Here is a 16579-nt window from a genome sequence, read left to right on the forward strand (position 1 = left end):
AGACGGGCAGCCTGCTGCTCCGTTCCCTTGTTCCTGCACGTAAGGCAGAGACAGTGGGGAGGAAGAGGGGGATGAAGCCTACCTTTGCATCTGAGCCAGTTCATGGCTTCCTAGGAGAGCAGCCTCGGGGTTACTCTAACGTACGCGCCGCTTCCCATGGCCTCCGACGGGCCTTGTGAAACTGAGAACAGCTGTAATGTTCTGGCCACCCTGCCCCGTCCCAACAACATGACACCTCCTTACACATACAGCCAGCTCTGCACTGAGCAGGGAGGTCCCCTGCAGGTGCGGGGGGGGTGTGTGGTAATAATCTCAGGGGGCTGTTTCCACCCACTTTAAGGTCCCTTTGTGCTGCCAGAGGGGCTTTAGCACAATTGGGAATCAGGAGCCAGGCTGCTGCCCTGAGCGCTGAGTGAGCCTACAGTGTTGTATAAACTATATGCAAGACCCAGCCCCCACGTGCAGCCACCTCTGCCACACCGCCCAGGGTTCACCCGCTTGGTATATCTGGTCCCCCTGGGCAGTGACTTAGATCAGAACTATCAGACCGTTGCCCTGGGGTCACAGAAAGCGCCTCAGCCTGAAGAAAGGGACAACACTGGCATTACACGGCTGCTGCACGAATACGTTCTGTGTATCCCTCATTCCAGCCTGCATCCCAGGTCTGGGCCTTGGCACATTGACGTCACCACCACATGGTCTGGAGCGGGGCCCAGTCACGTTGCCACGAAATGCTACCTGCAGCGAGACCCGCAGCTCGAAGCTCAGTGGATTCATTGCACGCTAACGAAGACGGAAGGAGATGGGACGGGACCACTTACCGCTATGGCCTGCAGCCTCTCTTGCTGAATGGCGCCAGCCTCCGCGATCCTGCAACGAGAGCAAACGAACGCAGGGAGCGTCAGCGCGCAGGACAAGGGATGAGCTGGGGAAGGGGAGACTCTCCCATGCTGTGGGTGCGTGTCTGTGAATAGAATCATTGTGTCCGGTTCGCTGCCGGCCACAGCACACAGACAATGGCTGAACTTTCCCCTTCCTTTGCAGCCCTCCCTCGTCCCTTTGTGTATCCTGTCTGTGCACTTGCTGTGACAGCAGAGCACTTCTTGGCCAGGCAGCCTGTGCATGGGGGGGGGGGGGTGTCTCCCAGTGCCGCCACCGGATCCCGTGCAGCCTTTTGGATTTCGCTGTCACTGCGGGCTCAGTGTCCCTGAGCTGGACTTGAACCAGACAAATGGAGTTTCATGGATGAGCCAACTCCCTGCCTGCTCCAGAGTACTGCATAATAAATAATATGAGCTATACCTATCTCATAGAGCTGGAAGGGATCCTGAAAGGTCATTGAGTCCAGCCCCCTACCCTCACTACCAGGACTAGCTACTGATTTTTGACCCAGCCCCCTAAGTCACCCCCTCCAGGATTGAACTCACAACTGTGGGCTTAGCAAGCCAATGCTTAAACCACTGAACTATCCTGAGGCTTTGCTGTCATGCTAAGGCCGAACCGTGTAGCTCAAGTTAAAGGAGGGGAAAGAGGCCTAATGCTTCAGGCAGTAGCAGGGAACTTGGGAATCGAACCCCTGCCTCCCTGCTCTGCCCCGGGCTTCCTGCATCCCTTAGTCTCTCTTGGCCCCCCGTCCCCTGTTGGTGCAATAGGGACCAAGCACTGTCCCCCTCCGGGGTGTTGTGAGGATACGTTGAGTACGATTGTGAGGCATTCAGTACAATGGTAATATGGGGGAGGCTGCAGAAGGGCTGGTTGTGGGGAAGATAGTTTCCATTCGCTTCCTGGAGCTAGACGTGCCAAAACAACACTTGGAAAGCTGCCCCCCCCCGCCCCCGGACGCTTCCCAGCACCCTGGAGGTCAGTGGTCGCTCAAACAGCCTCTGGCTAGATGTGATCCAGCCGAACCTAAACTCCAGACCTATAGAGCTTTCCCTGAGGGGAGGAGGGGGGTGTCAGTTTGGAATAAAGAAGAGACCCTCAGGTGCATAAGGACACAGTCCCAGAGCTCAGATCGCAACTCTCCCTGGACAATCCATCCCTTCTGCTGCCCTCTCTGCAGACAAGAGCGTATCTACTGCGGCCCTGAGCCACCGTGCTAAGGGATTCTCTCGCCGAGTGCCGGGATCAGGCCTGTCGCTGTCTCCGAACAAGGGCAACGAAGGGCAGGCAAAGAGGACACCCAGGCAGGCGGCTGCGGCCGGTGTTTGCCACAGCTCCAGAACAAGCGAGGCTGCGGGCCAAGAGACCCTGTGGTTGCCTTGGGGTTCTGCTGGGGGCTCGAGGTCACCCCGGCCAAAACACCTGCTGTCTCTCAAGACAGGGCCAGCGCCAGCACACACAGCCCAAAGTTTCAGGTCAGAACCAAATCCGAACACTCCCTGCAGAAAGGCTGCTTTTGTGGCTAAGGCACTGGAGTGGGAGGCAGGAGATCTTGGTTTCATTGCCTGCCCTGCCATGGGACCCCCCCTCAGCTCCAGCCGGGGGAAAACCCTCTCGTCTGTTCAGCTTGCAAGCACAATGGGGCCCAGAGCTCAGCTGGGATCTCTAAGCGCCACTGTCAGACACACGGCAACGGGATCTGGCGCGGTGGAACGAGCCTTTTTGCGGTTTGAGGTCGCCCATCCGAGGAACAAGCCCAACCCTGCTTAGCTGTGTGCTAGGACGGTGTCACCGCCTGGGAGCAGTGCGGCTGCAGGCGCAGTGGGGGGCACGGCGGAAATCTGTGTCAAACAGCTTGAAATCGCAGCTCTGACCCACCGAAAGCCCCCCCGTCGCCTCGCTGTGACTGATCTGCATAATGCTCGGGGCCCTGCTCATAAGCACTCCAGTAACACACCGCTTAGCCGGCTTCCCTGGGCTTCCTCTGCTGCCAACGTCAGACACGCAGCGAGGGGCGTTGCGCCTGCAGGAAGCCAGCTGGCCCCCACCCCTCCAGCAATAAGAGGTGTGTCCCCGTTGGTCTGTCTATTTATAGCCCCTGGCGAATGCTGCCAGGTTCAGGAGAAGGTGACGACACACAGACCCCAACACGTTCTGCTGCAGCTTCTCCCATCGGTTGGTCATTGACAGTAACATAAAGTTACCCCACCTGCGCAGGTTCATTGCTCCCGTCAAAGCTGGGACAGCAGCTGGCAGACTTTTCTGGTTGGGATTTTTTATTTTTTTTGGCCAAATAAAGAAATAAATGCAGATTTAGGTCAAGAAACTCTGAGTTTGCTGAATTGTGGTGGTTGGGGAAGGGGAGGGAAACCCTAAAAATAAAGAAATAGACAAAAAAAAATCTGAACATTGAGTTTTAAAAATGACAAAGTGACTGTTTAAAAAAAAAGAATTGAAGTGAATTTCTAAAAAAAGCTCACACGTGAAATGTTTTGTTTCCCCCCCTTTTTTTTTTTAAACTTCTGTTTGCCAAAAAAACAAAAACAACTTTTCATCTGAGGTGGACCCAAAATGAATTCGTGTGTTTTTGGTCCGGCCAGTGACCCGAAAAACAAGTTCTTTGCCCAGCTCCTTTGGGGAGCCGATGTTTGCCTGGCCATGGTAAAAGGTGCAGAGAAGAGACAGGACTCGGCTCTAGGGAATATAAAGGGGATTCTTTACTGAGGCTGCTGGACACGGACAGACCCTGGGGTCTCTCAGGTTACGTCTACACTGCATCTGGCAGTGATATCTCCCAGGCCGGCTCCCTCACGCACTGAAAATAGCTGCGTGGATGTTGCTGTTCACAGGCTCAAGCTTAACCTCAAAGCAACGTTTACACAGCTTTTTTAGCCGCTCCCACAAGCCCCTGGCTGCTATCGCAAGTCTGTGGACCAGGGCTGGGTGCAGCTGCAGTGTAGACACACCCTCTGGCTCGCTAGTTCCAGCCTGGACTGCCTCTTGTCACCACACGGGGTCACACTCAGTCCTGGAGTTAAGCAGTCCTGGGTGGGGCTGCAGATTGCCTTTAGGGGCTGGGGGAGGCGTGTGGGCGGGTGCCTGAAGCAGGAGGCCAGGACTCCGTGCCCACAGGAGCGGCTGCTGCTGCATCTTTAACACTGGTGGAGCCAGCTGATGTGGCCAAAGCCCCGATGGTGGTTTCCGAAGTGCCGCTGAGTCAGGAAACAGCCTCCTGGCCTGGGGTGGTTTCGCCAAAGGCCCAGGACCATTAGCATTACTGGCAGGGGAGGCAGACTTGTGGCTGAGCAACACAGTTACGGGCAGGGCCACACAATACACAGGGCTGGAAGTTTTCATAGAGTTGTGGGTGGGGTGGGGGAGTTCCCCAAATCCCAGACCTCAACACCTTTCCACTTTGTCTGACTGTGCCGCCCCACTGAGCTCCGGACCGTGCTGTGCTGGGTGCTGCACAGGTGCCGAGGAAGAGAGAGTCTCTCCCCGACAAGCTCACTCTTGAAACAGAAGAGACCAAGGATTCTCAAACTGGGGGCCCGTGACCCATCAGGGGGTTGTGAGGTTATCACCTGGGGGGTTCATGAGCTGTCAGCCTCCATCCCTAACCCAGCATTTATAATATAAAATTAAACCTTTTTTTAATATATTTAATTCTAAGAGGGGTCTGCACCCAGAGGCTTGCTGTGTGAAAGGGGTCACCACTACAAAAGTTTGAGCACCACCGGAAAAGATGGACCAAGGAAGGATTTTTTTCTTCTCCCTTGTACAGATGCGGAAAACCAGAGTGATGAAGTGACTTGCTCAGGGTCAAACAGGGAGTCAGTGGCAGAGTGGAGAACTGAACCCACATCTTCCAAGGGCTGCAGCTGCCCACCCACCCTCCTGCCTCACTTGCACTGCTGCAGCTGCAGGGTCCTGTCAGCCCAGGGCCAGGGCAGGAGGGATGTTCTGGCCCAGAACCAGAACTTGTGGCTGTGGGGAACATCAGCGCTCACCCCGCTGGGGGCGATAAAGGAAGCAGCAGGGAAAGGGACCCCTGGTTCTTGTGCAGCACGCCCTCCCCACCCCCAGAGCTAGATCACAGGACCTGCTTTGAAATCACAGCCTTGCATATTTATCGGCTGGTGGATGCCCCAGGGCCCAGCAAGTTCCAGATCAGGCAGAGGGAGGGAGGGAGACCACGTGCGTGTGTTGGGGGGGGGGGGGAAAGCTTTTGTAGTCTTAATTTATGCCACTGGTGAAGGGCAAATACATTAATGTGTGTCCCAGGAGCGCCTGCCCTGGACGCGAGCCCCGGTGCCAGGCCGGCTGAAGGACAGGGGGATCATGTGACATCCACCCACCGTTCACCTTCCAGAGTGACTCAGGAGCAGCTGCCTGGCTCCCACCCCGCTAGGGCTGGGAGAGGCTGGCCGGCTTTTAAGGTTTAATCAAAATGGGCCATGAACGGTTATTCCCCATGGACCACAGGGGAAGGAGAAATGCGCTCGCTGGAAGAACAGGCTGGCGCTGCAGATAGCACCAGCCTGCAGGAGGCGCTAGCGTTGCTGCTGGCGTCCCAGAAGGGAGAAGGAGACCAGTGGCCTCTAAGGTCTGGGGGTTAAGACTTACTGCAGCTGGGCTTCAAAACCCGTTGGGAGAAGGGGGGGGGGATTTCCTGGCTGCTCGGATAACATCCACCCCTTCTGCCCACCACTGCCACCACACCCCAGCCTGTGGGGTTACTGGGCCTCTTTCCCTCATAACCAGCCTCCTCACCTCTGAGCTAGGGGCTCCGGACGGCTCACTCCACCCCCTACAGGGTGGATCCCGCCAGCTAAGAGGTAAAGGGAGCCTCTGCAGCCATTGTCTATGCTACACCGATTCGTACCGAAAACTCCCCGATTAGGTGCTCAAGGGCAGAGAGGAAGAATGGGGCAGTGGTTACAGCCCTGTGGCAGGAGCCTAGAGAAGCGGGTTCATTTCTCAGCCCTGCTCTTGCTACCTCTGGAGAAGTGGCCCCGTGCCTCAGTTTCCCTTCTATAAAATGGGGGTAATAAGCCTTCCTTTGTGGTGAGCTTTTTGGGGCAGGTACATCCGCTGTGCCCATGCAGGATGGAACCACCAGGTGCTGCTGTAATGCCAATAAGTAATAAAACGACCCAGCAGTGGAGTAGTTATGTGTTTAATAGGCCTGGGGGTGGAATTGTTCCCAGGGGAGAGGGTGGGGAATACAATGAGTATTTATTTTCGTATCCCCATTATGAGATACAGAAAACAGTGACCCACACCCTACCTCACACTAATGTGTTTCCAGGGGAATAGAATCGTGCAGCCAGCCGGCTCCCTCCTGCAGAGTTCAGCTGACAAAGCAGCCCAGTTTCTAGAAGGAGCTACTGATTCCAGGTGTCTAGTCTGTGACACCTTGGCCTGCAGCCCCAGTTAGGCTACACACACCAGCAAGCACGGCTGGAGGATATTGCAATCAACCGCAAGTCAGTGGGCTCAGTACAGGAGTAACTGGATGAAGTTCTCTGGCCTGCTCCTCAAAGTGCAAAGCGTCACAGAGTCACATCACAATGAACAGAGACACTAGTGGCCACCAAGCTTCCTCCACATTTTCCAGCCTTCTCACAGCCCTGAGAAGGGCACCTTCCTGCATCCCGGCCACATCCCTGACCCACGCTGGCCGTGGGTGCCTCCTACCCCGGCACCACTCCCTGCAAAAAAAAAAAAAACTTGCTTTGGCAATATTCCTCCACTCATCTGACTCCCGCAAACTCAAGTTTGCTTCATCTGATCTTCTTGACAGTGTCAGGGATCAGACCAGATAATCCTAACAGTCCCTTCCAGCCTTAAATTCGATGAATCTATTCATCAAGCCAGTGTGATTGAGTTATGTCCTGGTTCAAAGCTTTAGTGTTGACAGGACAGAACCATCACCCCAGAATAGAGTTAAAACCAGAGGTGGTTGAAAACTGTCCCTTGATACTTGTTTAGGCAACTAAATTAACATTTTCATTGCATACGACATTTGCCTGGTTTTTAATGAAAGCTTGGAAAGAAAAAGATATTGAGCTTTTCCAGCACTGAAAATGCAAAATTGTTTGGCTTTAGGTAACATTTGTCAGAAAACCTGAACATTTTTTGTTGAAAAGACTAAACAGAAAAGATCTGCGCCAAGATTGCAAACTTTTCCCCCCCCTACATTTGAAATTTTTCTTGGAAAATAGTTATTTTCCAACCAGCTCCAGTGAAAACCCTGGACAGGTCAAGGCCTTACCACAGCAACCTCCCATCAACGTGCCCTTTTACCACACTGCAACCTGATCCCTGACTCAGTCGTAGTTTTATACAGGGCTCTTATTGCTGTGCTTTGGCATAGGGTGACTGGGATCAAATCCCTTGTATCATTAGTTTGCTTTGCTGTGCAAACTGCAGGCCAGGGGGGCTGAGAGCCACTGAACTAAACCGTAAACCCCGTATATGATGGAAACCACTTCAAGCCAGGGGGTGCGGGAGCACCCCTAGTTCTGGCACCTATGCTGCAAGCTCTCTGCTTGTGTGTTAAATCTCTTTCCCCTCCCTGCTGTCTGGTCCAGTTAAACTTTCAGCTCTTCGGGACATGGACTGCTACCACGGCATCTTTGTACAGCACCTTGCACAACAGGGCCTACATGCCACTATCATAATCCAGATGAATAAGGGGGGCCCACATTACAGGTGCTGTCTGAAAGGATTCCAATTCCTGGTGTCATTATAAACTAACGGTGTCTTCAGCACACTGGGATCATATTAGCTGCACAATCACATCTCCTCCCTTGTCAGTTACAAATCTAGCCAGCTCCCCTAGGAGCCGGTCTTTCCAGAAGTGGCTCCCCATAGAACCCCCAGCCCAGTTGCTAACCCCCTTATCTGGTCCTTAGAGGGAAAAATATATAATAACCCTCTCCCCTCCAATAGTGGGCTTTTGGCAACGGCGTGATCTGGTTCTAGGACTGAGAAATCCCTTCTGGATGGATCACAGCCTCTGCTGGCCAGGCCTGCATGGCCCTTAACGTCCCCGCAAAAGCCGGCGATACACAGAGCTGAGGCAGCCCAGAGTGGATAAAGCAGACGGGTCTTGGGAGTGTAAAGATTTCCCTGTTCGTTCTTTAGTGCAAGTAAAATGCCTCTCTCTCTTCCACTACATTGGCATCAAACGTTAAACAGCCTGCGATGCAATGACTTGGCTACATCCGAGACCCCACTACCAAGCCTCGTGCGTTTGCGGGTTGATCCCCTCCAACTTCTGCAAGGCAGCATCTGCCCGTGAGGGTCTTTCTACAGCTAATTGTACCACCAGTTTCCAGATCCCAGCTCAGCCGAGCTCGCACAGGGAGACGCTCATTTCATGCTATTCATATTTACAAGGCACGTCTTGGCATCAAATGCGATACAGTCGCGGTGTCTCTGCCAATGTCTTCCTGGGGCCTGGCTCGCCGCTGGGTAGTCGAGTGAGAAGTCTCTGAAGTCTCACATGGGTGCGTTGATAATGGGTGTGTGATTGTGGTCTGACCCATTATACAGACAGGCCCAAGCTACTGGATCAGAACTTCCCCACGGCGGGCAAAGGAAGAGGGTCAGTTTGGCTCAGTCCAATCTCTGCAGCGTGACTGCTGCAGGGCAGCGATGCAGACGGCAGAAGATGTGCTGGATGAGCCCACAGGCAGAAGACTGGAGGGGGGAGGCCTGTGTTGCCCACACACCTCCTGGATGTGGGGTTCTGCCCCATGTAGGGGCACCGAGACCACTTAGCAAGAGAGATTAAGGAGTCTGCTCTAAGAGCCTTGTGGCTTTTAGCTCATGCAGCAGAGGCTCATGCCGAGGTCCCCGGTTCGATCCCGACAACTGGGGTCGGTCGGTGTTACACTTGCCACCCTCGTGGAAGCAGCAGTTTACTGAATGGTGACGTGTAAAAGAGAAGGATCCTCCCCTACTTCTGTTGATGATCCACACCCAGGGCCGGCTCCAGGCACCGGCGAAGGAAGCAGGTGCCTGGGGCAGCCAATAGAAAGGGGAGGCACGTCTGGGTCTCCGGCGGCAATTCGGCTGCGGGTCCTTCACTCCCCTTCTTTGGCGGCAGCTCAATCAGGTTTTCCTTTCCACCCCCCCTTCCCCTTCTTCGCAGCTTGGGGTGGCAAAAAAGCTGGAGCCGGCCCTGTCCACTTACCCCGGGAGAATCCCCATCCAGAAGCGCTTACGATCACTGTTACAAGGCCAGGGGCCGGAGGAATGGCACAGAGAGGGGTCAAGTGAGGCGAGCTGGGTGGATCCATTAATTAAGCCCTTTGCAGCTGAAAAGCCCCGTCCCAGTGCTAGGGATTTAGCTGGACTATTGTTCGAGGCCTCTCAGCAGATGCCGGGAAGCTCCATCCTGTTTCTGGGCAACCTAGATGCTGTTGTTACTTTGGGCACAATGACTGAAAATATCAGCTTCCTCTCCGCCCAGCCAAGGGCCCCGATCCTGGACGCCTCGGCGCGCTCTCAGATCCCAATGGGGAGCACCTCAAAGGAGGAGGCCCTGGGAGCCCAATCCTGTGCTGAGCACCCTCAGCTCCCACTAGGCATTACCCAGAGATGATGGAACCGGGGGGACGGGGGTAGCGCCTGCACCCCCCACCCCTTACACTCACACATGCTGAGATGGGATGGCGGGGAGAGTGGGACCCAGCGGGGCTGCATCCAGGATCGAGCAGGGAGCAGGATCCGGAGAGGCTGGAATGGGCCTGGAAGGAAGTAGGAACACCTGGGACCCTCCTTCCCAGCCTGGAGCTGGCTACTTGTCCCATCCCAGCATCTCAGTTCCTTCCTTCCCTCCCCTCCTTCTTTCCCCCTGCTTCACAAGGAGCGTTCACCCCCACCTCCAGCCACATGCCCATCACCATAGCCTCCAGGCCCAGCCCATACAACTTGGTTCTGATCCCATCGCCTTGAGAGGGGAACTTCCAGGGGTCCACGGCTAACTACCAGGGGGGCTCCTGTGGTTATTCTGGCTGGCTCTTCCCTGGCTGCCACCCTCCCGACTTCCTTTCTGTTCTTTCAGCTGCTGGCTAGACAATGCAGGTTATGCTCTCAGCTGATGGGGTGGGGGGGTTGGGAACGGGAAGAAGAATGTGTGTGTGTTTGTTTTGCCAATACATTTTTTTTTTTTAACCACACATGCATACACACACATCCCCGTGGGAGGAAAAGAACGACAAATGTGCTGTAGGAGGAGGGAAGGGCGAGGATGGGAGAGAGAGAGAGAGAGGGGATATATTGGGAATGGAGGGACGTGCCTGCGCGTATGTTTGTCTGTGTGTGGGGGTGGGTGTATTGGGGGATGCGTGTGCAGTGGGGGAAGCTTTGCAATGAAGTCACCAGACTCAGCAAACAGGGAAAAAGGAGCTATTCAAAAAACCCCACCCATTAATCTCTCCCTGCTTACAACTCTCCTTCCTCGCCCCTGCTCTGGGATGCTTAAAGGGTGTGAAATCAATGCAAAAAGAATAAATAAAAATAAAGGTTTAATTTTTGCATCGTTTAATTGTGCGTGACTTGAAGGAATGCTGGGATTGTGTTGGGGAAGTGTGTGTACACCCCCCCCCCCCCACACACCCCCCCACACACCCCTCTAGCCCGCCTACCCTGTTCAGCTTGCTTGGCAATCCGCCTTCTGTTCCAAGGCTGCTACATGAGTAACTTCAAAATTCAATCATTTTAAATACAAACAAACAAAAAAAAACCCCACACCCCAGCTCCGAGGCCCGGCCAGTCCCCTTCCCTTTCCCCATTGTTCCTTGCTGAACTCTGGCTAGCTGAGCTCATGGGAGGGGAGTGGTGTCCAAGTCTCGGGGCTTACTGAGCCAAGGCCAGTGTTTGTGTAAAGGAGCAGAAGATACAGAACATAAACAACAGGGGTGGAGAACAGCTGATCCCTCCCTCCCCCCACCCCCCTTGGGGACTTTCTGGATTGCATCCCCCTCCCCCGTCTTCTACGCAACTTCCAATACAGCTCGCGATGTCTGAACATACATAAATCCTGATGCAACCTTACAAATGCTTCCTTTTGATAGGAGCTGTTGTCTGGCACAGAGCAGGGAGAAAGGTCAGTGCAGCAATCTCAGCCAGTAATTGCAACAGCCCAGGGAAGAAAATTTCCTGCAAGCCAAGGCAAAGAAATCCCAGTATTGTCACCCCCACCCCGCAAAAATCATGTTGGGTTTTTTTTTTTAATAAAAGTAAAATGTTGGGTTCTTTGTATTTGCCTTCTGGTTTCTGAGCTATTAGGGTGTGTCTACACTGCAGGCTAAGCCTGGCCGACGACCCATGTTTGAACCCAACCCCCTCTTCTGCCCACACACAAATCAGTCTGACATGGGTCAGCCAGCACTCAGGAGCTGGGTCCTAGCACCCTGCTCTGGAGGTAGGTCAGAGCCCACGTCCCACTGCAACTTGGCTCCAAGCCCTGTCAGTCTGCAGTGTGGACGAGTCAGAAGGTCGGCATAGTGCAGTGTGGACACGTTTAGCACAGACGTGAGACCCAGCGCCAGTGTGAAGGCTTGAGCATAGGCTTGGAAATAGCAAGTCAGCCAGCCCAGGTCCCACAGACCCAGGCTGACGTAGGCAGTATAGACACTTACTGATACACATTTTTCTCCACCACCACTAGAGAGATTCCCCCCCCCAATCACAAGACTCCAGGAGCTGGGGCTTTAAGAAAAAAACACCCAATATTGCAAGACTCGAGAATTGACACCTCTGAAATCCAGAATTAGGGGCTGGTACAGCTCACGGGTTTTACTATATTACTTTTCTACTGGGCTTTCCATCCTGGGATTGCCGCCCACTTTATACAGGTGGAGCAGTACTGTTACACTTCGCCACGCCCCTCTCCCCAGCCTGCTAGACTAGACTGCTTCACCCACGCGCCCCTTCGAGTTTTGTTCCCTGGCTCCCCATCACAATCCACTTAGCCAGCACTTTTCCCCTTCTTCACATTGATCTCTGCCACGGCGTCAGCAAAGAAACCTTGTAGCTACTAGCAGCTGGGCAGGTGATGAGCCAAAACCGATGCCCAGCAATGTAAAAATCAGTCTCGGCAGATTTTAACTGATGCAGGACAAGACGCGATGAGTCAGTTGCACGTAGCACTAGGTGGGTTTACCGTTCTGTTACAGATTTATTCACAAATCATATGAGGTGGGTCCATTTACGGCACTGCTGATTATTATGGTGTGTATTGCGGTCACACCTAAGAGCCCAAGTCGTGGCCCAGGACCCCACTGTGCTAGGTGCTGTACAGACAGAACAAAAAGTTACTTCCCCAAAGAGGGTACAAGCTAAGGGAAAAACCACCACACAAGCAGGAAAAACCATAAAACCAAACATTTTTCAGGGTCTTTTTTCTGCAGAAAGAAGCCAACACACACACACACACACACACCAATTATTTTTTTCCTCTTGTGCAGGTCACCTTTAAGCTCAGATCCTCTGTCCCTTCCCATGTGGCAGCCTGGGGGACAGATGTGATCCTGCCAAGTCTCTCCAGTTGAGAGGGAGTCTCCCTAATTCAAGATTCAAGTTAAAGCCACTTATAAAGTATCCATCCACCCCAGAGGGAAGATGTGGCCACATGGGATTCAAACAGGACACTGGGAAAATCTCTCTCCATACTTTATTTTGGAAGCCTCCCTCCTGCACTAGGAGTCTGAGTGACAGCACCACCTGTCTGTCAGGAGAACAGGTCGTAGGTGGTCAGGCCCCATGGTCACAGCAGAAGTCAGGCCTAGTGGTCAGAGCCCAAACACCAGATCCCAGGATAAAGGCAGAGTCAGAGCCAGGGATCAGAGCCCACCTTTAGAACTAACATCAGAGTCCAAAAGCCAGAGCCCAGGGTCAAGACAAAGTCAGAACCAGGGCCAAGGGTCAGAACTGGATTACCTGGAGTCAGGAGCAGGAACGAGGGCAGGGTCTGAGCTGGAGCAGGCTTGGAGTAAGGTGAGTACAGGGCAGGCAAAGAACCCACAGACATATGCACTAAGCCACCCCAGCTGCTGGGCTTAAGAGCCAGCCAGGGGATCTCCTTAGCCAGTCCGGTGGTTCTGCTGTGGCCCAGCTGCGCTCATTGGCTGCCTGACAGCTGGGCAGGGACAGCTGCAGGCCATCATGCCTTGTTTCCTTGTGCTGCCCTGTCCGTATCCACCTGTAATCTCTTGCCTTAGATTGTCAGCTCCTTGGATCCAGAACTTTGTTTCAAACCCTTTACAGCAAGGGAGTCACGTGCCAAGGTCAGATCACGGCAGGGCACTTGGGCCATGCCCACAGTCCACCCCATACATGGAGGTCTGGGAGCAAGGCCACTGCAGAGCCCTTACATCAGCCCAATACCAGCTGGGGAGACCCCCTGCGTGGGGCAGGGATTCTCAGGGGGGCATTTCCACCCACTTTCAGGGGTTTTATGGGCTCTGAGCAGCATAAGGGCTCCTTGAGAATCACACCTGTTCAGCACAAAGAGCTCGCTATGTATATTGTCAATCCTTGGGCAATTCTGCAAGTGCCCACCCCACGTCTCTGGGGGGCAGGGGGGTGGGAATGGAGGGCAGAGTCCATTGCTGCTTTCTGGGTGAGATGCATAACCAAGGGCCCATCTGCTTCTCATCATTAAAGAGCCCACGGCACTTTCAGAAGTGTTGGCCAATTGGGTCATTTCTTTCTACCTACACCGCCCCCGCCCCCGCCCCGGCACTACAACCCCCCACAACCAAACAGCTGCCCAGGACACAGTATTCTTGTGCCTTTCCTGTCCTGAATTTGGCAGTGGCACCATTACACACCTGCCGTGCTCCACCCCAGAGGCAGCGACATTTTAGTGGCATGTGAAGTGGGGAAATTGTAAAATGATGGACGTCTTTCAAGCTGAAAGGCACTCTCTGCATCAGTGGTTCTCAACCAGGGGTACACGTGCCCCTGGGGGTACGCAGAGATCTTCCAGGGGGTACAGCAACTCATCTAGACAGGTGCCTAGACTACTAGTGAAGTCAGGACAAACTAAAATTGCACCCAGACAATGCCTTGGTTATACTGCTCTGTGTATTATACACTGAAATGTACGTACAATATTTATATCCCAGCTGATGGATTTGATAATTATATGGTAGAAAGGAGAACGTCAGCCATGGTTCAGTACTAGCGGGCTGGGACACTTTTGTGCTGTTACGGCTGATTTTGTCAGCATGTCATTTTTAAATGAGGTGAAACTTGGGGTACGCAGGCAGACCAGACTCCTGAAAGAGTACGGTCGTCTGGAAAGGTTGCGAGCCCCTGCTCTAGATCCGATTCCAGGAATGTCACTCTGTGTGCCGGCAGAAGCCTAGAATGTCTGTTGAGTCAGTGTGAGGTTATGAAAACACACATGGTTGAGAGCTTTTGGTTAGAATCCCACTGGGTCCAATCATCACTGGGATTTGCCATCTGTTCCCATCCAGTAATTAAGCTCTCAGCCATTTCAGCTTTTTTATACACATGACTTTAATAATCAGATCCAGGCAATATAAAATGGAACAAGCTACTGGGTATGTGCACGTACCCCGTTCTCAACCTTTTTCTCTCTGAGCCTCCCTCCCCCAACATGCTATAAAAACTCCGCAGCCCACCTGTGCCACAATAACTGTTTTCTGCATACCAAAGCCAGGGCCGGCATTAGGGGGTAGCAAGCAGGGCAATTGCCTAGGGCCCCCCGCAAAGCTAAGTTGCTCAAGCTTCCACTTCAGCCCCAGGTGGCAGGGCTCAGGACCCCAGGCTTCAGTCCCATGCGGTGGGGCTTCCGCTTTCTGCCTTGGGTCCCAGCAAATCTAATACCGGCCATGCTTGGCGGCCCCTCTAAAACCTGCTTGCAGCTGCCCAAGGGGCCCCAGACTCCTGGTTGAGAATTACTGCTCTAGGAGATGTAATCAGAACTGCTTAGCTGTGTGTCATAGGTCCTGTACTGCTAACACCTCAGGGAGATTCCCCTTTCGTTCAGCCGAGTAGGAACCTGCAACATGGGAGCAGGCAGACCTGGGTTCTCTCCCATGCAGGATAGTGACAGTTGCGAAGCCCTAGGGACCAAGAACCCCTTTGTGCTGTTTTATGTTGCTAGGAACTTTGTTAATTAAAGTTAATGGGAATCTGGGAGCTTTTCTACTGCTCAGGAAAGGTGCTAATGAACCCCCTGGGTGAATGTGTATTACAGGGCGCCTCTGTGCCAGCACCAGTGAGGATTTCAGCTCAAGCTGTAACAGCTCATGCTATTAGCTCCGAAGGTTCCCAGTTCAGTCCCCTGCTGGTCTGTCAAGATGGCAGCTGTCAACCCCCAACTTCACAGTTGCTGGGTTTTTAATTTGGATCCAAACATATTCAGTCAAAATAGAATCCACCGCTATTAGAAACCTTGCCAAGATATTCCCTTCCCTTCCGCTCGCTGGAGCGGCTGGATCGGATCTGTGGCTGGCAGAGATGAACGGAGGGTTGGCACCTCTACGTTCGCTGGCATCCGCAGCCTGCACTTAGGATCCTCTAAATTCTCATCATACAGCAAGCGTGGCCGGGTGTCGTGGGAGGCTGGGAAGCGAGTACCACGGCGCGTGAAGGAAAACGGGGAGAAGGATCCCAGACACACACACCCCCCCATAGACCAAAGCTGCCATGTTTGACAGTAGAGCAAGCCAACACCCTTCCCAACCGAACCACCCTCCTGACGGGACGACCCCTCTGTCTCCATCTCAGCCCTATCTCGTGGGCTGGGCATCCAGCCCTAGGCAAATCCATCAACATCTTTCCTATGGGTGTAGCCTACCCCATGTGGGCATGGCATGGAGGAGGAGGACCTGAAGCTGAAGGGCTGGGAGAAGCAATTAGCCAAGCAAGGAGGCTGCCCTCTGTCCTCCAGCCAGCTGCTGGCTGGCTAAGTTAATTACGGTTTTATTATAAGAGAGGCGGGTTACTGGAAGTGCTGTGTCAGGGCACGGGTGGTGCCTGGCCTCTGCTTCCCATCAATATCCCTGCAGCCTGGCAGGAAACCCACCCAAACTGCTGAGACAGGGGGAAATAGAGATACCCGGTGACACGTTCGTGCATGGGCTGCCAGCTCCCCGTCCCGTCCCCAGCAGGGTGAGGTGGCGATGGGGACGACAGGTCGGTAGCTAAGGGCGTCCCCCATGGACACGCCATTTGGGGGGTGCAATTTTCCATCCTGGGGCAGAAGCAGCAGGAGGGGGCATGGGGCAGGATGCTGAAAGAGAGGAGGGGGCGGATGGGGGAGAGTTTGGGAAGGAGACGAGGGAGAGGGGATGCTGGATAAGGAGAAGGGAAGGGTGGGGGAGAGTCTAGGAAGGAAAGAGGCATCTGAGCAGGGAGGGGAGGTAGCTGGGGAGTGCGGGGAAGAGGAGGAGAACAGGAGGCGCCGTCTGGAGCTGGCTCAGGTGCACGTGGGAGTGTGGGTCTGTCTTGGCAGCCAGTCCCTGGGCCGCCCCCCCTCCCCGCCCCCGCAGGGAGTGCCCGATTCCTGACACTCTATTGATGGCAAATCGGAGCCGGAAACGATTGTGCAAATCACTAATCACCTTTGGGCTCCAGGACTGGGCTCTCTCCACCCATCTCAGCCCCTCTGATAGGCCTGGAATCAGCCCCACTGGAGCAGATG

The 16579-nt window shown here is 54.0% G+C and overlaps 1 protein-coding gene across 2 annotated transcripts in view; it reads right to left on the reverse strand.

The window, feature by feature from the left end:
* The window catches only part of PALM (paralemmin), a 62321-nt gene that overhangs the window by 32669 nt on the left and 13073 nt on the right, over positions 1-16579 (reverse strand). For both annotated transcript variants that reach the window (XM_039515372.1, XM_039515371.1), the window contains exon 2: positions 822-870. In XM_039515372.1, coding sequence (XP_039371306.1) covers positions 822-870 — 49 coding nt within the window. The remainder of the gene's footprint in view (positions 1-821; positions 871-16579) is intronic.

This window comes from Mauremys reevesii, linkage group 26, assembly GCF_016161935.1.
Source record: "Mauremys reevesii isolate NIE-2019 linkage group 26, ASM1616193v1, whole genome shotgun sequence".
NCBI classification, from domain to species: Eukaryota; Metazoa; Chordata; order Testudines; family Geoemydidae; genus Mauremys; species Mauremys reevesii.